The sequence below is a fragment of the Amyelois transitella genome, chromosome 14, assembly GCF_032362555.1.
Source record: "Amyelois transitella isolate CPQ chromosome 14, ilAmyTran1.1, whole genome shotgun sequence".
Lineage (NCBI taxonomy): Eukaryota > Metazoa > Arthropoda > Insecta > Lepidoptera > Pyralidae > Amyelois > Amyelois transitella.
In genome coordinates, this window is record NC_083517.1 from 6975323 (window position 1) to 7002167 (window position 26845).

The 26845-nt window shown below is 34.8% G+C and overlaps 1 protein-coding gene across 4 annotated transcripts in view; it reads right to left on the bottom strand.

The window, feature by feature from the left end:
* LOC106132440 (dachshund homolog 2) overlaps positions 1 to 26845 on the bottom strand; it is a 144998-nt gene that overhangs the window by 41825 nt on the left and 76328 nt on the right. For all 4 annotated transcript variants that reach the window (XM_060947907.1, XM_060947906.1, XM_060947905.1 and 1 more), the window contains 3 exons: positions 12429 to 12499; positions 11882 to 12145; positions 8083 to 8301 (listed from right to left, as the gene is read on the bottom strand). In XM_060947907.1, coding sequence (XP_060803890.1) covers positions 8083 to 8301; positions 11882 to 12145; positions 12429 to 12499 — 554 coding nt within the window. The remainder of the gene's footprint in view (positions 1 to 8082; positions 8302 to 11881; positions 12146 to 12428; positions 12500 to 26845) is intronic.

Here is a 26845-nt window from a genome sequence, read left to right on the forward strand (position 1 = left end):
CCTGACCGGTAATTTCTCATTTTTCTCCAAACTTCCCGATGTTTTGAGCGCCCACCGAAATTTAACTGCATATAAAGAATATTAATGCTCCTCTAGAGTCGAAAGCAGGTGCACGCGATGACTTATATTATTCCGATTTTCTTTCCATGGGGTGCTTTAAGAAATGGAAATTAAACATTGTTGAATCGGTGTAAGTAGAAAATATGGGCGCAATTACCTCTACCTTAGTACTTATTCAGAACTTTACAGGCAGATAAAAATGTGGTTGGTATTTACTACGCTTCATTATTTAATTTAATAATAGAACCAAGTAGTGAGCTGAATGCTTTTCATTTTAGTATTTCTGATTAGTTAGCTCTGTGGACAATTTACTGAATAATAAAAATCATATATTACATAAAATCTGGCTATCTTATACAATACACCAAGGTGCAAAAGAAGAAGGCAATCAGATGGATAATTTATGTTTTAATGATTTATTAAATAATACCTTCATTTAAATACTCATTACTGTACTTGTACTGAGCCTCAAGTAAGAATTCTCCATCAATAAAACCGTACCTGGTCAAATTCGATTCTTCCAAATTAACTCAACGAGAGATGTAACTAAATTTAATGCTATAAACAGGATATCTTTCTATAATTACAGTTAATAATTTTGCATGTAAATTGCAACTAGAACAAGGGTTACTCACCCCTAACAATAGAACACAACCACAAGGTTAAGACCTGTGGCTATTATAATTGGAGTGTGTAGCGCAGGATCTATAATATTTGGGCATGTGAGCTAGTTAGGAAATTTGCTTAACTCTTACACTTAATATTCTTTACAAACCCAAGTTAAAAGTTATGAGAAGAAAATTCTGACCCCAAGGTGACGATTCATCTTACACTTTAGTCCTGAACAAACAGAATGTAAAGCCTTAAAAATGTATAGGTATTCATAGAAATATGAAAAAAAATATAGAAACTTTATAGTAGGATATAGGAGTACCTGGCGGCTAGTACTTCTAACTTAGTTCCACTGCCTTTACACTATGTATTAATAATTAAACAAATAAATTGATTAATTCGGACCAAGATATAATAAAACAAGAAAATCAATGCAACTTGAAACGATAAAATTTTCAAAATTCATCAACTTGTGACAGAGTAAACTGCTGTACTGGTATTTAATAATTAATATTTACTATAAATAAAAAATGCAACTGGATTAGGTACATTATACATAGAAAACGGGCAAGCAGAGGAGCACATTAATAATAAAGACATGCACACGCTCGCACAATTGGGCTTGCGTCACATTAAATTATTTCAGCTAAGTAATTCCGAGCGGTTAATTATTGTGCACAACCTGCGAGAGTTGAGAATGTAATTATTATTAAACTTTACGATTGTCTCACTTTACCCCTTTACTTCACCGACCCGACACCTAAGAACTTAACCGACAAGACTCGACAAAGCAATTCGGACATTCACACGATACAACTAAGTTTAGATTCAAATGAAGATACTGACGAACCCCGGTCCTCTAATTCGCAGTCGGGTTACATTAGATCCTTGGATCCTGAGGGAGTTTCTTGGCTTGTTGCGGTCCCGGATTCATATTTGAGCCACTGTCTATAAATTGTACGTAGATATGAGCACTTAAATCTCATGTTTCCTATTATTTAATATTATGAAATCTCAAGGTACGAGTACAATATTATTTTTCAGTTTGTACTATTTGATTTAAAATTGTAAGTGGTCGCCTGTGTAGTAGCTTTGGTTAGTAGTAGTTCTTTGCTCTTAATATTTATTTTTTTAAGGTACAAGAAATAGAAATAACTTCTTCTATCTCTTGTACCTAAAATTAAACGAAATTAACGTTTTGCCCATGATTTACCTTTAAATTTATAAAATATACAATATACCCAGCACATGAAAATTTTATAAACATTAGGCTCTTAAAGGAAAAAAAAATGTCCGAAAAAACATTAGGTATAATTTATCGCAATCTAAATTTTCATAAATACTTATAAAAGAGGGAATCAACAGTTTTATGTACATATGTTTAATCTATATTTCAATATGTATGTTTTATATAATATGAAGCATGATGTTGAACGCCATGATACATTCAAGAAATCAATTCAATAGTTTATTTGCCGTGGGCCGCCGACCCTTTTGCTACTATAAAAATAGGATTAGTGTTGTTTTTTGTGTAAAAAACTTAAGCTTTAAAGCTTATTTAACTAATTTTCAGAATTAGATTAAAAAACAGAATATTGTGGTAATCACTTTTAAATTTGGACTGTTAATTTTGAGCCATACTACAAGCACCAATGTGTATTTTGTTCAGGAGAGATAGTAATTACAAATTATTTGTTCATTTTATTCACCCAAAACATACTAGCACTGAAATTATAACTTATGCGCATACTTTGCATTTCTGCCACTTGGACCACTTGTATTTGACGTTGTTTCACAAGTCTGTAAAAAATATATAAATTCACTCAACTTGGTTGTTTCACTTATCTTTTACCATAATTGATTATGTAGAAATGTAACATTACAACCCTGCCATTTTTGATCTTTCGGGCCGAATTGAGAAGAAAAAAGTCGAGTAACTAAGTAGGTACAAAGATGACGCTACCTACTGAATAAAGTCAAATTCCAATTCCATCATTAAGCCATACAGCTGAACGTGGCTTTTTAGTTTTTTTAAGACTATTGGCTCTGTCTACCCTGCAAGGGATATAGACGTGACTATATTTATGTATGTAATTCTCTATTTATAAATTAAAATGGATTAAAAAATACAACAGAGTAGTAGTAGTTCACATTAAACCACTTTTGCCTAGCTCAGGACATGTATATTTAGAACTACTACATCTATCACATTGTATAACAGTGTATTTTAGCAAGCATCTGTCATTTAAGATAAAATTTACCAGCTCTATATCTGCGCGGGTTACTAGATGGCGCGCGTGTGGTCAAGTCGCGTGCGCAATGAAACCGGAGCGACACGCGCAGGAAATCCAATATGGCCGACGACCGCCCGACATCTCCGCATATCGGTACGCAATGGCATTTTAATATCTAGCCGTTAATGTCACTTATTGTTTACTTAGTTCAATGAGTGAGCGTAACCGCAAGGTTTTCCTCTGGCGAAACAAATCTATGGCCTTTTTCAGTTACAGAATACGGTGTTGTGTAGACATCGAGATAGTAAGTACTACTAAATGGTAAACTGTTTCAAATCAACTACTAATTGCTTTTTTGTGGCCTTTTTAATCATAATTCTTAATGTGCTGTTTCAGAACAATTTTGCGGAACATACTGAAGCAAAAACACATTAATTCTCTTTATAGAGACTTAAAATACAAAGCTTTCAAAATTAGACGAATACTAAAGCCTCGTTCATCCCATAACTCAACTTGGCTGTTGGAGTAAACAAACAAAGATTGTAGCTGCGATTTTTGAGCACACCTCGCTTTACAATGGTGCGAAAGCTGGCGCGGCGCGGCAACAATGCGTCGTTCGTATATCTGCGCGGGCGCATCGCGCGGTGGCTCGTTAAGCGCTGGAGGCGGTTGTTTGTACTGTGGAAGCTAGCTCTGTTTGAGTCGCTCGTGATCGACGAGTAAGCAATGATGAATCTTATCATTCGAATGAAGTAAGTGAACATCTAACAGCGCGATTCGAAATGGATTACATTGAATGTTACAGTCTGTACAAAGGATATCGAAATTCATTTATTAATATTTACGCAAATAACCATATTCATAATATTTTTAACAAGCAAGGTAACAATGAACAAACACAGGCGTAAATGTCCAACGTTATAATTATCTATACAAATTGGTCATAGTATCATTATTTATTCACAGATTTAACACATAACACAGTAATTTAGGTCTACCGCGATAATGTCGCGTCGTCAGCATTGTAAAAGCTTTTATATCAATTGATTCCATTAGCAGAGTACACAAAGTATGTGTATTTGCTCGTCAGTTTTTATCATTGGCCAGTCTGTTTGTCCCATCGGTCATTTCAGCGATATTGATGGTATGGACATGTGGAAACAGCATTTGCAATTTTCCGGGTGACCGTTTGAGGAAATATGGAGTTTATTAATTTGACCCGAAAATTTATTTTGGCGTGACTTTAATTGCACTTGTTGTTTTGAAGTAAGTTAATAGACTGACTGGACTTATGGAGATGATTTCAAAAAGGTTATCACAATTTTTACTTTGTTTCTACCGAATTTGCTCGGAGATCTGGGTGCATTAGGTTGTTTGTGATTTTGCCGATCGATAAAAACTGAATACTTCTTTTTTCAAAAGAAACTATGAGAAATAGATCAATATAAAAATATTTTTGTGATGAAGTATAAAAAAATCTGTTAATTTAAATTTATAATAAGTACTTTGAAAGCCATGGATACAATAGGAACGAATAAATAACTAATCAGCGATTCATTATAAGCATATCACATTAGTCAAGACAACGAAATAGCTCCAGCGAAAACCCATAAAATACACTGCTGTATCAACTCTCGTGCCATTTGTCCATTGACCAGCACTTAGCTTAACAAAAACTGATAGTTGTTACAAAGGAGAAAAACGAACTCAACAAGTCCAGACCATCTGAGAAATAAACTAAGCGGTAAGAATTAACAGGGATAAAGGCTTAAAGAGTAGCCGAAGTAGATTTATGTCGCGATGATCGCAATCGCCCGATTCTTCGTGTTATAGTTTTATTTTTTCGATTGCGAAGAATGTTGCCGTATCGAACGCGAAATGTTTAAGTGGAACACCATTTGTTAGTTTTAAGTGTATTGCATAAAGGAAAAAATATTCGACTTTTATTACGTTAACTGATTCAGCATATGGTGCGTTAATGTAATTTATTTAATATTGCATAAATCTAAAGATTTTTAAGAGATGCTATTGTGTTTGTGTGCATAAAAGATAACATTAAATGTAACAAGAAAGAAGGGGAAACTAAGAAAAAAAATATTTTAAATTCTACAATATAATCAGAAAGAAACAACGAAACGTGTTTAGGCAGCAACTAGATAAATAAGAATTAATGACTTCCAGAAGTCAATGTATACGTGAGTAAAAATACGACTTAAGAGAACAAAATAATCAAGGATATGCAAAGCTTGGAAAACGACATGGAAACTAAGAACCGCAAACAACAAAAGCCACTTGACTAGGTGCAATATGGCGGCCATTTCCCATTCATTGCTACCATATTTACGAAGGAATCGACAGCATTTGCGCAGGCCATTCACTGAACCCTTCCCTGGTTATCTGATAAGGCAGTGAATACGCAACATTTGTCTGTTCGTCACCCTGCACTAGTGTAAAAATTGTCAGCGAAAGCTCCATGATAAGGATCTGCTATTTTGTCACTCCATAGGGGAACCTCTGTTTGTCAAAAGGTGTTTCTATAGAAGTCGGTTAGTTGACACTTTACAAATAGTTTTTACTTACTTATTTTACTTGTTAAAGCAAATGTTGTTACTCATCTAAATAAACCAAAAGGCAATGAAGATGGTGAAGGAAATCGCAACATTATATAAGATGTAGATAATACAGTATGATTGCAAAAAGGAACAGAATCTCTCAGCGTTTATATGTATATGTTTTGTTACATACGATCGAGCAAATCAGAAGAGAGATAAAATGCAGGGCTACACCGTAACACCTATCAATTGAGCCGAGCGAGCCAAGCAAGTGATTGCTGTAATTTCTATAAAAAATCAACGGTAAAGTTCGCCAGACATATCGATTCGAAAAAATGTTTCATCAACAATAATTTTATTATCGTAATAACAAAATTACTGGTTGCCTCTATACGCAATTCCCACTCTTAATCTCTTCGGTTTAGGGAGTTATTTCTTTGACGACTTGTGTGTTGAAGGGGGGAGAAATGGAACCTTTTGTTAGCCTATAGCATTATTATTTCTCATTTTGTTTTGTTTATTAATACAATTGGCTGGAGGCGCAATATTGATATTCAAGTTTGATGATGACTCGAGCCACGAGTTTTCTCCCCGACTCTCTGTATTTTTATGGGTTTTATATAACAATTGCGTTTCATTTCTTTTGTTTGCACTTCAGCGAACTGAATAATGTTTGCAAAATTTTATAAACAATCGTGTTTTGGATAATACTATAGCATGCAAATCTATATATCATAATTAGTTTCTCTATTTCTGTTTTATAATAATCCCTAACTAAAGTCAAAAATAAATTTAAAGAGCTTGAAAATACTTCGTTTTATAACCGGCAAAAATAATGTTTTATAACAATGTTCATCTTTTGTGTAAAAAATGAGGGAATTAATAGTAACACACGGCTCTATTAATCCATTTATTCATGTCCGCATTTCTTTGAACAACCATAGAGCACTGCGGTATTTCTCGTGGGGAAAACGGAATGACGAGGATAAATAACTCGCAGAAATATCAATTAAACAATTATGCTGTCCGAATGAAATCGTGTGTAATGATAGTGGGCCGGACTATAACTCAGGTGCATCTGTTCTATGGCTATTTGCGGAGAACCGCGTCTGTTATGCCTGTCTCCGGTTATGGGCCGAGACATTAGATTATGACCTAGGTATACCTAATACTGTATTTACTAATACCTAAACCTTTTTTAATAATGCAGTGATGTTGTTGTATGTAAAGGATGTTTTTATAATTGATTTGCAAGTTCATAGTTTCAACTACAATGATTTATTACACATACACATGTTTGTTTTGTGATGTACTTTTATTTACTTATCTCGAAAGTCTAGCCTTCTCATCTTTGTTTGTTTTTATTATTATCTCTACTGTTACGTTTTAGACTTCTGGGCTCATTTAAGAGACTTTCACATTTTACATTACATATAAAATAAAGTCTGAGAACTTCATTTTGTATAAGACTAGTTTTGCAACTGTCTTTGAAAAAGGTACGCTGCCTACAGTTTACATGCTGAATTAAGAGCAAAATTGCCATATTTGCCTATTATTTCAATAATTTCACATAATAACTCAATATAAGGTCCTATAATAGGATGCAAATGGAACGTGTGTCGTTATAAAATACTGGAATCAGGCACAAACTGCTTCTAGCTGCGCTGCTCCTAACATCCCGAGGTAATCAGTGTTGCCCATACGTCCGATTACGCAGAATCGATTCGCTCAGGCTGACTAATATCGATTATAACATTTACGATTTACATCGAGTGCGCTTCCTGCAGTGTCCCTGCATCATAATCTATGATAATTTCATATGTAAATTCACGAACATTGAGCGTGTTTCTGGGAAATATAAGACCGTTTTGTAATTTTTCTGAAACGCTAATTGCTGATTTTCCAGACATTATGCTAATTTACTTGCAATTGACCAATAACCATACTTAACAGCAGTTGTAGGAATAGATTGAGTCTGCATGATTTTCGCTATAATCTGTCTCATAAACGAAACAAGTTGTATATCTACTTAGCTAGTAAAAGCTAGTTTCTCTGCGATAGTAAACACTTCCGATTACCTGATCTCTATTTATGTAACGGTAAAATAAACAAAACTGTTTTGAAATACTGAAGGATCACTTACAAGTTTGAACTTTCATAGATTAATTATATAAAAAAAGATTAGTTATAAATGAATACGACTGAAAATAATTATTAAATAGTAATAATAAAATTAAAAGTTGTATTCCAAACGCCTACAGCGACCTAGACGTAGACTGCGTGATATGTTGTGAAAGCGATACTATTAAACTAACATCACGATCAAGGTAATGAATATGTAAATTAAAATACGCTCCCTTCTTGTAACGGATTTGTCTTTGAATGTGATGCAATTTCAATGTCCAGGGTAATATCACTAGCTGTAGTGCTCGTATTTATAAACACCGTGATATAATGTGTGTGTGGCATGTAGCAAAAGAACTATATTTCAGTCGATGCCACGTCTGTGGGCGACACGAGGGTATCCGCCGTGGGGTTCACAGGGACGGAGGGGCGTCCCGGTGGGGGCAGACAGAGCCTACTGTCCCGTAAATGCTGGAAGGCCAACAATTCTTATCGCTTACCTTTCTCGTAACTGATTTGTCTCTCCTGCTGCCTTGCGTTATCGGCTGCCACCTTCAGCAAGCCCTGGATATTTCTGAGCAGCGTCTCTGTAGACGACACCAGGGTGTCTGCCGTGGGGTCCACAGGGACGGAAGGGGGCGTCCCGGTGGGCGCCGCGTAGCTGACAGGAGCCGGTGATGATGATGCAGGCTCGCGATCACCGTCACTTAAATCACCACCTGAAATTGACGTGATCTTAAAATTTTCTCATACCTACCTACTAATAATCAATGCATTCATACGTTTGATCGATAGGGTTTAGGTTTTCAAAAATAAAAGTTTGAACTAAAAAAAAAATTGACTCTGCTTGACAGCGACAACTTCAGCGAAAGGTACTTTCAGTGGGTAGGTATATGTTATATGTAATTTCGGCCATGTATGTGCAAAATCTAGTAGACGCTGAGAATGCAAACAGAAATGTCATATGATGAAAAGAGAAGCAAGTAATGAATATTTAAATAAATACTCGTTCATTAGTTATAAATCATTAGCGTCAGTAACATCTTAAGAAGCCCTAAAAGGCATTCGAATAAAATAAAATAAAAAACAATCGATACAGGCAAACATCGATATTCGAGAATCGCGTGCATGTATCATTCGGATCGGAATTATTGTAGCGATGAACATCGATATTGCGTGGTGATCGCCGCCATAACACATGATGGGGCCGCCGAGTCGGGCTGGCTATTCACCATGTTTGAAAATATACCATTTATATCCCACTAGAAATGAAATATAAGAAGAAATCTACTAAGCTGCTAAGCATTTTCCGCTCCTAATTCATTAATAACAAGTCATTTATTATTATAAATACTTTTACTTTAAAATGCATTATAATTTCATTTTCATAGATATTCAAGTTGGTTGTAAGATATGGTGAACGCATCTTAACGTAAAAGTATTTCTTTGTGGACTGGTCATAAATTCCCTTCATTACGCAAAACGTGGTGACCCGAATATCTTAATTCGATAAAATTATTATACGCCTCCGAAACCGTGGGTAAAGCTGAGTATATATAATATAAATTACCGCGAGAACAACGTAATAGGATATCTGTAGCTGTTTTCTGTAATTTCATTTTCACTGCACAGAATAAGGACAACATTCAGCCATTCGACACCGAATGGGCTGTCTCTAACCGATTTATATGCTCCGTTGCATATTCGACGAGTAATTCCTTTTGTACAAAGGTCTAGTACACTCAATACATTCTACCTTGATTATTTTATTAATTATGCTGTTGTCATTATACAAAAGCATTTAATGGGATGAAATCTCAATGGACTCGACGAAGGCACTTATCTTCAAAAATAATAGCCACTAAATGTTTACGGTCACTTCGATGACTGATGAAAGCCAAAAACGCATTTCGATATTCACAAAATGACGAGATAATTACAATACTGTACGCGATATGTCAATAACGGACCTCACACATAAAAAAAGAAAGTGTTTCGATTGGCGTCTCTCACGGTCCAAAATAATCTATCGATACATTTAATTTAACTGACAAGATAGTGAACGCTCATCAAATAATGAAGACACCATCGTTTCGTCATTGTCGATGCGCACGATAGCACACTTGGGTTGTCACAACACCATCTCCCTAATAAGGCCAATTAACAGGATCCTATCTCAGATACACAAACAAACCTCAACCTTTTTACGGTCAGTAATGACTTATATTTCCTTGTAAAATAAATGGTCACAAAGACTCTATGAATATGAAACTAAATTATTTATAAAAAAATTATAACCAAAGAAAAAGGTAAGATCAAACGAACAAAGATCAAAGTTGAATGACATGAGTTCTCTGAAAAAAACTGACTAGGCCAATCGTGATGAATATGAGCCACGTATCGACAGAATTAATTGTACTCATATTAAATTATCAAGACGTTGTTTTATTAATGCATTTGATTGAATTTGATTCCAAGGATTTTTCGTTATGATACAACAAATAAAACGAATATTAGCATATGCGGTGAGATTTGAAGGGTCAGAAAATAACACTATTACTGCACTATTTTATACTTAATATTACTTCTTATAAACAGCTGATGGATTTTGTTTGTTTTGTTGTTCCGTTTCGTTATCAAATCCATTGTGTACATCATTTTCCCGGGGCTCATCCCGTAAAATCGTGGCTAAGTGAACATTTTCTATAATCATTGGCAGTTATCCGTTCTCACGCTCTGTGAGCATTTTGTGTGTAACCTGCAATAACTACAATACACAATCCATATTGTTTCACTTAATTTAGCTATTGTATGACACCACTATTTACATTTTCTGGGCCACTGTTGTGATTTGCGTCGTCACAGCGTTGGCTGTCATTCTCATAGCTTAGTAACCATTTCCTATAAGCTCGTAAACAATTTAATATATATAATATATCATGTCATTAAATTCTGTTCCCATAGTTAATTGTATTTTCATACTACAGTAGAATGAATTCTAGAAATTTGTTATCTTTTTCTATCTCAATTACGATCATCGGAATATTTCAACCGTTATGTTCATTCATAGTTCAACAACAACCGTTTTATGATTTTCTCACTCTATTTTCAAATAGCTGTAATTGCGTTTATAAGATAGTGACGTCGGCTTAATAACGAGTCTTCGCTTGATTGATGGTGCAGACAGAGATAGCACTAAATTGATTAAAACATTTAAGTGAGGCAATGAAATCAATGAACAAAAAGCTGTGGATCGAACGAATCTCTCTCGGGTGGAGAAATTGTCGTACTATCCATCACCGGCCTTAATAGTTTTAATAGTCGTTGATCAAGCCAATAAAACATAGAACCTCTATCATGTGTGATTTCTAAACAAAGTAGAAACTTAGTAGTATGTACTAACTCTCTCAATCCAAAATCTTTAAAGTTGAAGAGTACTATAGTATACTGTGTTTATAAGAAACAGGTTCGAAAAAAAAAACGCAACAAACTCAGTTCAAGTTACATTGAATTGGGTCCTTTTAAGAGCTATTCATACATCATTGGAGGCAATTGCGGCGATACACGTAATAAGATTTTATTATATGGGATCATTACAAGTAAACGTGCGGTGTCTAGGGATCAAGATGAGTACGCATGGGAACGCGAGCGCAGGATCATTTGCTGATCGTCTGCCAGAATGCACAACCATTGATTCTATATTAATATTATCTATGTTGCATTAATGAATGAAATGTATTTGTTTATAATCAAAATTTTAATAATCCGTCGTAAAATAATTGAAGTCGGATGTCGGTACAATGTATGGAGGGGTAGCCATTTTACACTTATTATAATAAGTGTTTCAAGTTTCTAGAATAAAAGGAACGAGGTTTTATGGCTGATAATTTCCGAACTATGAATGCTGAAGGTTCGAGAGCTATTACTGGGTAATTTCGAGGTGCATTACACGCCGGTATGTTGAACGGGTGATACCACTGCCTGTGTTAATGTTACACGGACACTTTGCTGTCATGCCGAGATTACATTGGAAAGAGAGGGAATAACTTATTAACAGCGGGTCGACATTTATGCGAAACTGAATTTAACTTCTCGGTGTAAGCCATTAATAATTGGTTTCGGTAAACGAAGGCCGTGCGCTTCTCCCTATGATGAATTTACTATGAAGCAAGGAGAACCTTTCATTATTCCATTTTATCAATACTATTTTCATTATAGTCACTATCACTACCTATACTTTGGTTATTATAAGTTAGTGAATTCTTCAGGACGCTTCAACCAAATCACTAAATGACTTACCATCATCTTCTTCCTTAACATGGTCTTCTTGGTCAGACATGGCTGCATCGCTTTCGTCCGTGTGTGACCTCGGCGACGCTGCTGCGGTGGCTCCGGAGGGCATCCGCGGGGGCTGAGGGGTGCGGCGGGAGGCGGCTGAGCTGCGACCACTGGCTGACCCTTCCCCCCTGTCCCCACGCTCTCGGTCTCCTCTATCTGGTCTGTCACGGTCTCCAGACCCCGACTTTGAAAGGTTTAACACTGGACTGTGGCCGGGGGATGAACCTATATAAAATAATTTCAATTAAAGATAGATAAAGTATTATTAAAAATGGACAGAAAATAACGATAACGAAACAAGTTAGAAAATAGTAATAAACATCCATAAAAAGAAGATAGTTCATTTGTAAAATGGATCATCAAGAAATAAAATAAATTAAAAAGTTTGTAAATCCTCTATGCAGACACAAATAACGTTGATAATCTGAACTCTTATTTACAGACTTACTGTTATTATAATATACATAGTGTACAAGAGTAATAGTAATAAATAATTAAAGTAAATTACCATTATGTGATCCCTCACGAGCCTTGTCCATAGCCATTACTCTTTCCATGTCCCCTCGTTCATCGCGCAATCTAAAACAAATCACAAATTAATTTTTTTAACTGTGACTGTGTTATTTGATATTAATTAGTTTATCGAAATAGTATTCTTCTAAAATAGAAATTGTGCCGTGTGGTTCCCGGCACCAATACAAAAAAGAATAGGACCACTCCATCTCTTTCCTATGGATGTCGTAAAAGGCGACTAAAGGATGGGCTTTTAAACTTGCGATTCTTGTTTTAGGTGATGGGCTAGCAACCTACTTTATTCAGTTCACTATTTGAATCTCTATTCTATCATTAAACCAAACAACTGAACGTATCAGTCTTTACAAGACTGTTGGTTTTGTGTACCCCGCAAGGGATATGGACGTGATGTCTTTAGAATGTATGTATGTATGTACTAAAATAGATAGAAACAGTTAAAATTTAAAAGAATCCAGGTCATATGAAGTAAAATTTAATAGATTCTGGTTAATATTAAAAGGGGAAAAAAATACTGTTACACTATTTTGAAGTCAAACGTAAGTAAAAGGATGTAGTTACAGAAATGGAATTGATAATAATTTCCACACAGTAGGTAGCTAGTTAGCGGCGTCAAAATCTTCGGTTACGCACCTCAAACGAATCCGAATGTGAACAAAGCCCCTGACAAACAGTTCTATCATTTGAAACCATAAAGTAGCTTCCCACTGAGTTGCAGCTACTACAAAGGCGGGAGTTATAATATTGTAGAACCCCGCTGTGTTTCTTTGTGTTCGTCCGAAGACGACGTGATATCGTTTTGTATGCCGATCTCTTTTTCCGCTACCCTAATTCCAATGGTCCTTTTTGATTTTTGAATTATTACTTTTGATGCTTCCGTTTGAAATCTCTTTTTATTAATATTTACTTATTAACTTTTTACATCTATTACGAAGTGATTCTCAACGGTTGGAGTCAATAGTCTTTGATTGTGGTTTAAAATTATTAAAAAGGATCGATTTTATTCTAGTAGAAATTTTATTTACAAAATCTATTGTTACAATGTTCCCATTAGTTCTATTTTATATTATAAAAAATAAATGAAATTATGTTCCTTAAATACGTTTGTGAGCCAATCTTCCTCTTTTCAAAGGGCTGTTGATTTTTGCACAGTAATGCCTCCTGAGCATTTGAATATAAATGACGTCTGAAAGTGAAATGTAACATACATAATAAGTGGCTGTTTTAAACCTTCGCGGAACCCTTTTGTGGATTACAGAGTAAAAGATATGTATAGAGGCAACGAAACCTTAAAAATCTGTAGTCGATAAAATATTACTAAAAAAATACTTCTTTTTCAAATTTGACATGTAATGTATTTTAATAGTGATATTATTGATAAATGGTTTAAATTTATTACTTTTTAGCCAATATACAATTGATTATATTCAAAAGCGCTATCAATTATTTATTTAACTTTAAAAAAATAGGAAAATAATATATTGAACCAAAATAACTATTTATATAAATTATTATTTCAGAGCTGTCGTGTTGCAATCAAACGGCGGCTCTGTACGCAGCAGTGCTCTGTGTTGTAACCCCCCAAATGGAGTCGTTTGGTCTTTACTGACGAGTCACGGCGCTCTGTTTGAATTTAATATATTTTTCATTTCCGCCACCATTAATATGTAAATTATTCTTTATACCTTTGAAATTCTTCATACCTTTATACTTTTGATGATGCGGATTGAAAGAGTTTGCAAAAAGGCAAAGATCTTCTGTGTTAAAATGGGAATGCAAGTGGGAATACGCCACGATGAGTGAGTTAAATCTTGATACTGTATTAGGTGGTTGCATAGGTACATTTTTATATGTTTTTGTTTATTTTTTAACTATAGGCGATCAATACGAGAAACTTAACAACTTTTACTTTGACTAGAAATATTTATGTAATTTACTTTAAAAAAAAATCGTATAACGTATTATATAAAACAATCGGTGGGCAATTACATTCATCAAGAATATTTATATTATTTTTTGTCACTAACATAGTTCATACAATCCTGAACGAACCAAAAAGAAATGATGGAAACAGCTTGATCGGACAAAAGATAACGGACAAATCAATAAAATAATAAATTGTGTATACTTCCTCCAATTCGTTTTATCTTTTCAAAGGTGTTGGTGTGATTGATGATGTTGGCATAGTCTTCAAAATTTAAACACGAAAAGGGGTCCATTATCCTGATTCTCGTATTAGATTAACAAAAAGTATAGTTAAGGTATCACTTTGTATCCGGTTTAATTAAAAGAATGTAAAGCACATTTAAATTCTTTGCCCGTCAGTTAAAATATCTGCTCAACCTATGATTTTATTGATTTTACAGGTAAAAGCGAAATATCTTATTAAAATATTTTTTCCTTAAATCTGAGTTGAGGTGAATGATAAATTTTTTAATGAGGAAACGCTGCTTATTGCTATATCAGCAAAAATATAATATGTAAGCAAAACATCTTGGATTGCCACGTATATTTTTTTTATTTAATATTTTTACCCTTTAGAGTAAAATTGGTAGAATTTTAAGGCAAGGGAGAGAGAGCATTTAGAAAATAAAAAAAATCGTAATCAGTTGCAAAGATCGAATATACAGAAAGATACTAGTAGTATTTGTAAATACAACTTTCCTGATGATGAGAATAAATAATAAAAAAAATTAATTATGAATCACCCTAACAAACTGCCAACAGCAGCCATCAACATTCTAACAGCAAAATATTATTATTCATTCGGTTGTCAAGAAGAAAATTGGCATCGAATCACTGCGGAGGAGAGTGAAAAATAAAACAAATTTTCGGAAGATGACACGACATTTTCATTGTGTTTAATTTTTTTTCTGAGTTTTTACTTAGATTCACAAGCTAAGTTCGTTTTAAAAGAAATATAAAGAATATTCCTAATAAATGCAGAAAATGTATGTTGAATGAGAAAATTATTCTATAATGAAGGATATAGTAGGTAGTTACCGCTAACTATTGCCATTATATGAATGGCTAGTGGCCTAAACAGATATTCCGGGGCCGCGAGCTCGGACAATGCGTTGCAATCTACCACCAAAGCCAATGTACGCTGATTAGTTAATACTGAACGCTCACATAACCTACCAGCAGGATCGTTCCGAACCGTTCTTGTATGCATAATCTGATTAACGTAAGTATTAAACAAAGCTTCGCTTATAGTGGCCATCACCGACTCGGTTAACTGCATCATCGTAATACCCAAATCAGAATAAAGTACACAAAAGTAATTCTCGGAATTTGCATTTGTGAATCGATTAAGAAAATCAAATCCTGCCGGAGCGTCACTGCGTAAAACATTTGCTTGACACCCAAATCAAAAATCGTTTTAGCTCTCCCTCGAAGAGGGTGCTAGGGAAGCGTCGACGCCTCAACATTTATTATTTCAGACATATCACTCACATGCAAAACAAACTCGGTCCGATCCATCAAAAAGTTTCCCCGCCCCCTCCCTCAGTAACACAAATCGACTGTGTAAGTATCGCGGTTTCAGGAAGTGGGGGCACCAGTGCTTCGGAGTCAGTGATATATCCAAATTTGATCATTTCGCGCTTCTGTGTGGATCTGTGATTATCTTTACTAAGTATATTTATTGTGTTTTTCATTTATATTGATTTTACCAAATCCACTTAGAATTTTATGCTCAAGAACTTAAATTTATTCTGATTTATATGGTTTTGATAGTACAAGATGGTCGTGATCCGGTACTGGAAATAGGGAGAGATAAAGATCTTATTTATGATATGATAAATCTGTTGAGTAACTTGAAAGAACTCGAATTATGATAAATCATAAACATACCAACAATTACTTAAGGCGCATGCCTCCTCATACCTGTGAGACATTTTAAACCAGAAAACAATCTAATTTACAGTTAGCGTTTAAGATAAATCGCTTACACAGATTGAATACACGTAAATATAATCCTAAAAAAATAAACAGGCTTGCTCATCCAAAAGAAATGAGCATTGTGACCCCCCAAACAGTCAACAAAGCTTGGAAGAAAATCGAGCGAAAAAGGCTAAAAACACCTTAGGGGTTTACTAATCGAATAAAAAATATCAGCGACCGATGCCAATGCGTAGGGGAGGAATGGAATAAATTATAAAGAAAATACAAGTAGCGGAGGGGCCGTTGTTATGAGTAAAAAGTTCCAAACATATGCAGATAAAGGAATCCATTGCCTTTGAAATGATCTGGCAATATTGCCATGTAATAACGCGATGCGTCCCTAAACTTCCATATTCTTCTCTGGAGCAATATTTAAAGTTGATGTTTGTTTTGATTAAAATCAACGATACTCCAAAAATATACTTAACAGATCTTTTATGATCAAGATTTTGTAAACTACAATCAGATAGTACCTAAACTATTAACTTGGAGAAATTTTGCAAAATCATCATACTTTTTTCTTGATAATAAATGTTTGATATAAATGAATCCTTTTTAGGTAAAAAAAACTGCACGTTCATAAAAAAAAACAACTGAAATCAGAGATAAAATAAAATAATCAGCTTGTAAAACAAAGAATGAGCACTTAGGGCGGTAAAAGGATAGTCTATGAACAATAATAGGAAAGAAACATGATGAGGCGCGGCACGGCACCCTTCGAATAAACGTCACGATGTCATTTGTAAAAATTGCGGCCTCCTAACTTCTCCAATTTTGGCACAAGATGGGATGGAGACGATTTGTTTATTTTTTCAGAATTAATGTATTTGAATTTGAAAGATATACGAATACAAATATATATTTCACTAATATCATTATATAATAAACATTTCATTAGTGTTACAAGTTATTTTCTAATTAAGTCAGAGTCACTCTGAAGAGGAGCCCGGGGTGCGCTTTTATCCAGGATTTGGAAGGTCAGGATGAAAAAATAACCAACTCTCGTCTGACCTCCGCAACCTTTTTCGAGGTAACCCAACCAACATTGAATCACGGTAAAAGCTGCACAAGATGAGTGTGCTATTCCCTTAAACAACTTTATGTCATCTTTAGGAAAGTGGTGGTATGTTTATATTCTAAAGTGCCAGAAATCACACGGCACGAGTTAGAATATTTGGTATTTGAATCTTAGTTAAATAAGGATTTTAATAGCAGCTTATAAAAGTAGAAATATTCCTCCATGGTTTTTGTGTTCTAAGGCGGAAATGTCTAACCAAAATAACCAAATTTGAGAGCGACAAAAAGAAATGGCTAGACAGTGGGACCTCTACTGGGGAAACCGGAGACAGTTATTTAAATTTGAATAATATAATATGAAAAAAATTACATCACTTAATACCGTAATAAAAGTGCACTAAGCGACTGGGGCATTACGCTTGCCAATGCAAGGAGGGCCATGCAAATTTCGCTTATGAAACGTGAAATGAAATATAAAATGTGTTTGGAGGAAAATAAAATATGTCTTTGGAGCTTTGGAGCTCATTATGATATTACAAGTACGTGAGAAGGTTTCAGATGTCTTCCGCAAAGCTTTGACGATGGATGGTTTGCAGGGACGCTGTTGAGTGGGCAGACAGATTATGATTTACTTTTAGGAAAATATAAAAGGAATTGATGTAAATTATTCTGCTGATTTCAAAGGAAAAGAGACTGGTAGATTGAATTCTTAAAAGCGAGTCAGTTAACACTTATATTTGAATTTAAATCTTTAATATTAAATTAATAAAACAAACAACTCATTAATAATACAATAATAGTATTGATGCTACGAAGTTAGCATAATCTCAAAATAACATGTCATTTGTCGTCAGGAGATTACATGAGTGACGTAGGTAACGAGATTCCAATCGAGTCTGCGCGATGTTATTAGGATTTGAGCGCCATTGCGACGCCTGTCTCCCGGTCCAACTCCTAACACAACGTCACATAATTATGCAAAATTGCTTCTACAATTCGTAGACCCCGACTTTTTAGGGACATTACCATTATCTCTGATGGGAATGCGTACTGATAATGCCAAATTTCATTGCACGATTATTAGGGAAAATGTGATTCGAATTGGCCATTATATTAGTCTGTTTTTTGTCGTTAGGGGCAAAGTGTATTGTCATTCTTGTTCCTTTATTTAATAGTATTGTAATCTGAGTGGTACCGCTCTCATAAATATGGCTTCACTTGGTCTGACCGCAGAAAATTTACATCCAATGGCACACTTCCAATTCAATTCCTTGGATAATGTGTCGTGACAAACCCTTCCTGATCTAGCCGCTTGATGTCTCGTCGATTCCAATAAGTTTCCTTGAGTGTTATGTAGATGATTTTCTTCAGCAGTTGAGTGGGCTCGGAGCACCAGGTAATGATTGTGATCGGAATGATCGCCCGCAATAACCGCAACATGTTACGAACGAGACGATAATGTATATACTACTCCTTTTATTTTCTGTGGTGATAGTATAGAATTTTTGATTTATAAGATTTTGTGCTTTAAAATAAGCTCCACGTTTATATACAAACTAACTGTTGCAATGTTCCCGTGGGAATTACACGTTATCCATTTTTTGTCGATATCTCTGAAATTGTTATGAAAAAAATCAATCGTTCGATCATTTGTCTTTCAAGTTTAATTTATAGTTAATTCATTCTACTCACTAGTTCAATGAACATTTGCTTTCATATATACAGCCGCATATTATAAATATACAGACAGGAAGTCTAATTAAAAATGAATATTGATGAATGCAGATATAACTAGGTACGTAACAATACATATCAAAAGATATAAACGCCTGTCTCTTTTACAGATAATATCTGTGGGACAAACGCAGTATCTGTGTCGATTTATCTCGACCAAAGTCGATTCGTGAACCGCATCGATCATAGTTTTGTCCTTTCTACTGATAACAATAACAACTCCACTCAGATATGAGACGAGGAGACATTATAATGAATTTATTAATTTTTTTCACTGTTTATAATCTCTGGTGTCCTTACGTCGTATGTCTCATTTGTAAGTTCACAAATATTACTAACATTATTAATCTAAATGTCTTTGGCGTCAAGTAAATTAGTAACAGCTCACTTACACGGTATCGAACTAAACTTGTAAGTTATTTAAATGGTATTTAAAATAAAACATTATTTGCTATAGATACCGGAAGAATAAGAAATCGGGCAGTATTGTAAAATAATTACGCTTACTTTTAATTAATGTGGATAATGCTACCGCTACATACTGATTTGAATAGATATAAATCTGAATGGATGCTGATAAGTTACTTTCGTTCGATGAAATCGAAGGTTTCTTTGTGGGAGTGTTGCATTCAATATTCACTTGGTAATTAGGTAACGTTTTAATTAGCAGGAAAAAATATGGTTTCAAAGGCTACTCTAATGACATTCTGATCTTCGAGATATGATATAACTCTAACTAGATAAATTGTCCGTAATTAATTTTGTTGTAGATTGTATACTGATAATATTGATATTGTAAGCAGATTTTATAAATAATGTAAATTTAATATTGCTAGGAATAAAGCCTATTCTTTGACAAATTAGGAAGAAAGAATTAAGAAGGCGAAAAATGTCGAATTTATTTTCCAATAAACAAAAACTATATTTAAATAAAATATAAAAACCAATTATTCATTTAAGTTGATAAATGTAGGTATTTATTTACCTTACATACATACATACATATGGTCACGTCTATATCCCTTGCGGGCCTAAGACTATCCCTTAGTCGCCTTTTACGACATCCATAGGAAAGAGATGGAGTGGTCCTATTCTTTTTTGTACTGGTGCCGGGAACTACACGGCACCACATTTATTTACCTTAATTACTTAAAGTACTTTGAGATGCTAAATAAAGTATATGAGAGAAAATCAAAGTTGAGATAATTCTTCTAAAAAAAGAACCGCCTACAATCGAATTTCTTTCTAATCTTTTCCTAAGTGTAACAAACATTTTCCTGAAAATCAGATCAAAATCGGTTTGGCGAAACGCGAGATAATTGCGGACAAACATATATACCTACATACATACAAACATGCATACGAACATACGTACAAATATACCTACAGGTTAAACTGAGAACTACCTTTTTTAAGGCGGTTAAAAACCGCCATCATTGAATTACCCACAGTCGATGGTAAATACCAATATTCCATACGTAATGAACCACATAAAATAACAGAACATGGATAAACAAATTGGATAATTAACGCAACAGAAACAAACGAGCATCTGTTATAAACGCACGTCAGATATCGAAACGGGGAGTTTGGCAGAAAGTAAACAGAAAATATAATTTAGAAGCAATTTGGCGGGAATATGTCCGCAATCAAATTGTCTCGTTAATACGCGGTGCTATCAAAACATTTGATTTGTGGCCGCGTAGGGTTGTCGCCGGTCACTTACAATCGATGGCTTCATACTATGTGGAATTGAAATAACTGAGTACATTTGATGGAAATGAAATTACTTTATCATAAATATGAAGGAAATTTACAATAGTTTACATTCTTTCTTCTTTAAATGCTTTAGACCTAAGCTTAAGCGTATCCAGAATTATAAATATATTTAGTAAAACGTCTTCCGTAACTGCAAGGTTTATTGCCTCTCTCTAGAATAGGACCGTCAAAAGTAAAACGCATTTCTATGAAATGACTTCCATTTATTATAATAAATAAAAAATCGTTCTATTTAAAAATCATTTATTTTACACTGTCACTGAAAATCACGGAAAAATAAAACAAAAAATGTTGACAAATGTTTGCGCGACAATAACGCGATTTTAGTCGATTTATGCGCACTCACACTCGACTCGCACTCGACGCCGAGTCAGCGTGTAAACAGTAAAATACTTTTTATTCGCGTTGTATAATTCCCGGGGAGCTGGGATTTGCATAACAAACCGGGAAAAGGTCAGGAAGCGAACGGAATGGCAAGTGTCCGGTTTGATGCTCACTCAGCATTGCTTCATGAAAATGCGCATTCACTCATATTAGTAGACTTGCGTATTAGTACACTAAGTACATCTCGGTTTACTAAACATATTGTAATGTTTTCGATAGGTAGGTTGTTGAGAGGCACATCGTGTCTTGAATCATGTTTATAATAGAACTGTTATTAGAAACTTTTCTCTTGCCTATAGGGGTTTTGTAGTAAGATATTGAGAGGAAAACATTGAGTATTTCTCTATCAGACTATCAGATGAAGTTTACGGTAAGAACTAAAATCAAATTCGAACCCTACGTAACCGATTCTCATTCTAAAGCATTGATTACGCAAAATTCAATTCTAGCAATTATTTTTTATTTCTTCTAGATGATACATAGCTATTCGTAGTGAAGGAATGTATAAGTTTTGCCATTGAATGTAAACGCAGCACAAAATGTGGAAAGTCAGGCGTCGGAGATGCATATTCATGGTTACCCTGCGCCACATGCAAATTGTGATTTACACACTGTAATGAATTCTTTTGATCTGTGGATTCACATATTTGATTTACCCCATCGATGTTCGGAATTAACTTGACACGTTGATTTCATATTCATAGTTCTGCGGCCGGCAATATTCATTTGTTAAACGTGCTGATTGAGAAAAATTGAGTGGACCCCTCGCTCTGACTTAATGAGAATATTTTCTAACAGAAGTCCCATTAGCTATTTTCAGATTTACATAATACAAATGAAAAACTTTAAAAGGTGTTGTGGTAATTAGAAACAGCTGTTATTCATAACGTTTTCATTCATCAAAAAACATATTAAAATTACATTATTTTGCACTAAAATAATTGAAAAAGTTGAATATCCACTTGTTAAACATTTACTATTCAGTGATAGTGTCATAATAACGACGGGCTTATAAATAGACCTCCTCAACCAATAATAAATTGAGAATCAGTAGATCAATAATTCCAGGCACGTAAGCGAACTTCGAATGGAAAAAATGGACTAAAAAGTTACATAATTACTTTAGCAATTCGACTGTTCGAAAGAAACGCAGAAATGACAAGACGATGACAAATGAGCGCTCACATCCAGCGATCCAACACAGTCGGGTGGCGGACCTCATCAAATTATTCCCCACTTAAAATATCCCCGTAAACAAAAACGGGCTAAGGGAAAAAATACACCAGTCACAGGCTAAAAAATAGGTATTGGCAACATTGATTGATGTGTACTAATAGGGCGCGAAGAAATGAGGCCGCCGCATAATTAAAGGAAAAGTGACACCCTCTGTCAACCACACTAGAAATAGAACATCTCCTTTTGGGAGGAAGTGATTAGTTGCGAACTTATTAAAAATTATTGAGTGAAGGCTAATTGATAGACGAGTTTGATGCGCTCCTTCTCCGCTGAGTTTCCATTTAAGAACCATCTTATTTCCCCTTAGGGGTATCTTTTATAAATACATCTATCTCTTATTAAATTGAAGTGTATTTAGAATAATTAATACTTAATTATATTTTAAGAATATCCGTATCATCGTTGGCAAAATTTGACTAATCTTGGAAATCACTTTTTCCGTCCTGTCTGGAAATGACACCCGAATGAAGGATGAAATAACGAACCCTCGCCCCGCCCGGCACGCGTCGCCGCATAAAATCGCATTCGCAATTAGCATAACCAGCTGTTTTTACTACATTAATATAAACTGACTCGTGTTTTGACGCAATAAAAACATTGCAATGCAGGAAAAGGTTAAGGTTAGTAATGATAGTAATAAACTTGTCGTGAAATAAAGACTTAAAAATGTGTGCGAACGGGTAATTAAACTGAAGTACTTACAAACGACTTCGTAGTCACTTAACACCTCGGCAATCGAGGGTGGTGACTATGACTTTTTCGCCATCAGCATCCCTTATCGGCGCATACATATCATTAGTAATGCAAAATAATGGGATACGAACACCTCGTGCCGTTTGCGAGCTAATGATTAATGCTGATGCCATTAATTCTTATTTTTGATGAGAAATTTGACTTGTGCTGTCAGGCGCCGGATCTAGATTAATATTGGCTGACGCTGCAACTTACATTATGACAGTGTCAGATGTTCCTCAGTCGTGCAAAGTTGGAAACTTCGCGATTGTATTGAATCAGAGTATTTTGTATACTTTCGGTGTCGTAAAAAATCGTAAATTTTACAAGATCATTATTCAGTTACTGATATAGTATGAGGGTCAGTAACTTTTGAGAAAAAAATCTAAAGAGTATGTAATAATAACACTGTAGTAAAATGTGTAATTTAAACAATTATAACCCAAATGTTAGCATCAAACATCAAAGGTGGTTCCGAATGGCATAGTTTGGTTTGCCAACAGAACTAACCGAATAGTTTTCACTATAAAAGGGCGCGGTACAAAGAGCTACATAAAATTCCTGAACAACCGCATCGGTGACAAACTCGAGAGGTATTCGGGGCTGCGAGGGAGCACCCTTCAACATCACCCTGTGCATAGCTCACTGAAAATCAAAACTGGTTATTAATGATTTGCGCCATGACAATCTAAATATCTCAGCGAAAGTTTCCTCAATAATCGCGCCAAATTACACCCAGCTACTGAAGCTTTAAATACACAGTCACCAGATGCGATCGCCGGCGTCATCTCTCAAAATAGGAAGAGAAGAAAAATCACTTAAGATTCAAAGCATTCAGCATCTTTATCTTTGGATACAAGAGTTCATTTTATGACCATTAATTTCGCCTTTTCCTCGGGTGTTTTATCAACGGCTGCGCGGCTCTGTCGTGCGTCTCATTAATCAAAAGCATTTGTTTACAACGAAGGGAATTTGATTTGATTAAAATAATTCGCAATATCCTTGATAAATATCACCCTCGGTCTTCGTTTGATCTCACTGAAATTAATGGTGGAGGATTCAATCACGCAAATTCTGTCACCGCGATTCTTGCGATTTGCTCCACAGTAAAGTATACTCTTGCTCATCATTATCAAAGATTCCATTCGTAATTGAACATTCAGAGTTAGACTATTTTCCCCTCTCTACTACGAGTACAAATTCAAGACTGCGATATTAGTTTAATTATTTAAGAAGAATCGTTGATTGATTGGGTGCTCTTGAATTTACTGTAAGAAAACCATTATTTATCAACGATTAAAGTAAAACATGTAGGGTAAACATTTACACCTATTAAACTATGTGTTAACTACACATATTAATCTAAAGCATTTCTTTCTCACATCTTTAATCGTGTTCCAATAAATAAATTCACATACCGCTGCCGTTTTTTAATTTTTCATTTACTTATTTTTTTTTATCAGCGAAAATTTTGATAACTGTACCAGACCCTGGCAAACAAAACAATGGTATCTTTGTTTGGCAAGGGGCACGATGAATAACGATCGACGTCACACCGATGTGTGCGGATGCTCGACTCGGCTTAACCCGCTCGCGCCGATTAATCGAGCTAATTCGAACCGAAACGGAGTTAAACGGACGAATGCATTGATCCCGACGATTTGTCCCGTGTTAATTGACTGTGTTTTTGATTTATTGTGGCATTTGGATGGAACCTCACTCGCATCTAGGTAATCCCACAAAATATTGTCATCACAATGAACAGCACTGTGCTGCAGCTGAATTTAAAAACTAGTGCAGAGGCGCCCATTAGGAAGAGATTCCTGTGGAATCTAGAACTGGATGTGACGCAAGAATTATGACAAAAGTGGAACCCATGCTACTATTCACTTGAATTAGCATTAGCTTTAGTTAGAATAATGCAAAGTCAGATATCAGAATTGAACTAAAATAGGTACCCATGACGGAAATATTTTTGCCTTAATATGATTTAATAACCAACAATTTAAATAACATACCAAGAAATGCTTCCGCTTTTAGACTAGGTGGATATAGTATGTTTGGATAGTAAGATTATAGTAACTGGCCCCTAGAAGACGAAACTTTCAACGTCAGCCTTCTTAATATCCACCGCATACTGTAAGTACCGCGAAAACAAACCGATTAAATCCAATTTAATTGTTAATGGATCGTGAATGAGCACCGAAGCAAGAGAAAGCAAAACAAACAATACAAATTGTATTAAATCTCAGATAATCCTGTCAATTAATTGGAGTTAGCATTGAGAACTGGTTTGCGCATGCGTAAATTAAACTCGCTAAGAATTAAACGTGGACTACGTTTAATTCTAAGGTTGAAGAACTTATTTACACCCTGGCAATAGGTTATATGTTTCCTGTCTTTGATGTTCTAAAGATAAGATAAATAATGTATTAGATCATATAACTAGATAGATAACTAAAAATTAACACCTTAAAATGTCAGACAATCCATATTCATACTTCACTTACGTGATAATTTTCAGGCTTCCTTAGAGGTGGCCCAATACTATTGTAACTATCTTCTATATTATGTGTTTTCGTCATACACTTTTAAGGGAAAACATTTGATTCTTTTCTTGATTCACTTGTACGTGTGTTGTGTGTTGTTGTATAACCAGCTGTTATTATTAAAGAATGACTACTTCAAAATTTATTTCCGATACATGTGTGAATCAACCCTCTATTTTGCCTCTTCAATAACCGACCTACAAACATTAACGGTATCATAAAGTATACCAATTAAACGCAGATGTTTCACTTAGGCATAAATATCATCGCAATTATCGGACTGTGTGGTGCAGTAGAAAGAGCTCTTATCTCTTTAGTAACTGATTCAATCCGTAATGGTTGTTGCTCCCTAAATTTTCGAATTGGGGGTCTTGATAAACCTCATAAATCGGAATAATAATTTATATTTCTAGATAAGTGAACTCAAAACTACGTAGTAATCCGAATAAATGCCGGATCGATTTACTATTTTCTACTACGTCTGTGTTTTGAGCATTTTTTTAGTTTTTAAGGCCAAGTTAAATAAAACACTTTATAAATGTGACGTCTGGTCATTTCCTAAAAATGTAGCTGTAGCAGAAGTCAATCTTACAAATTCCACTTACATATAACCTAAATAGGGAATTTAGATTCTATTATTTTTTTGGTCTACGTATCCTTATATAGCGCAGCAAGGTAATTCTTTAAAAACGGCCCTAATCCCGCGTCCGCGGCGGGCGGCGGGCGATCCGTGACAGTGACACATCGGTACATGGCCCGATGTCCGAATGTAATTCTAGCCCGCGCCCGGACCGGATCGCCGGACAACCAGACGGATTTCCTATACGGTTAAACTCGTCTACAAATTTGATTTGCATTATAATTTATTTTTGATATATGTAGCTAAAAAAATTTAATACGTAGGTAGGTTAATTAAAAAGGGAATATTTAGAAATAAAGAGTTTAAATATACGTCAGTAGTTGGTTATGTAAGGTAATATTTTTTATCAACGTAAAAAAGGCTGTTGATAATATATTT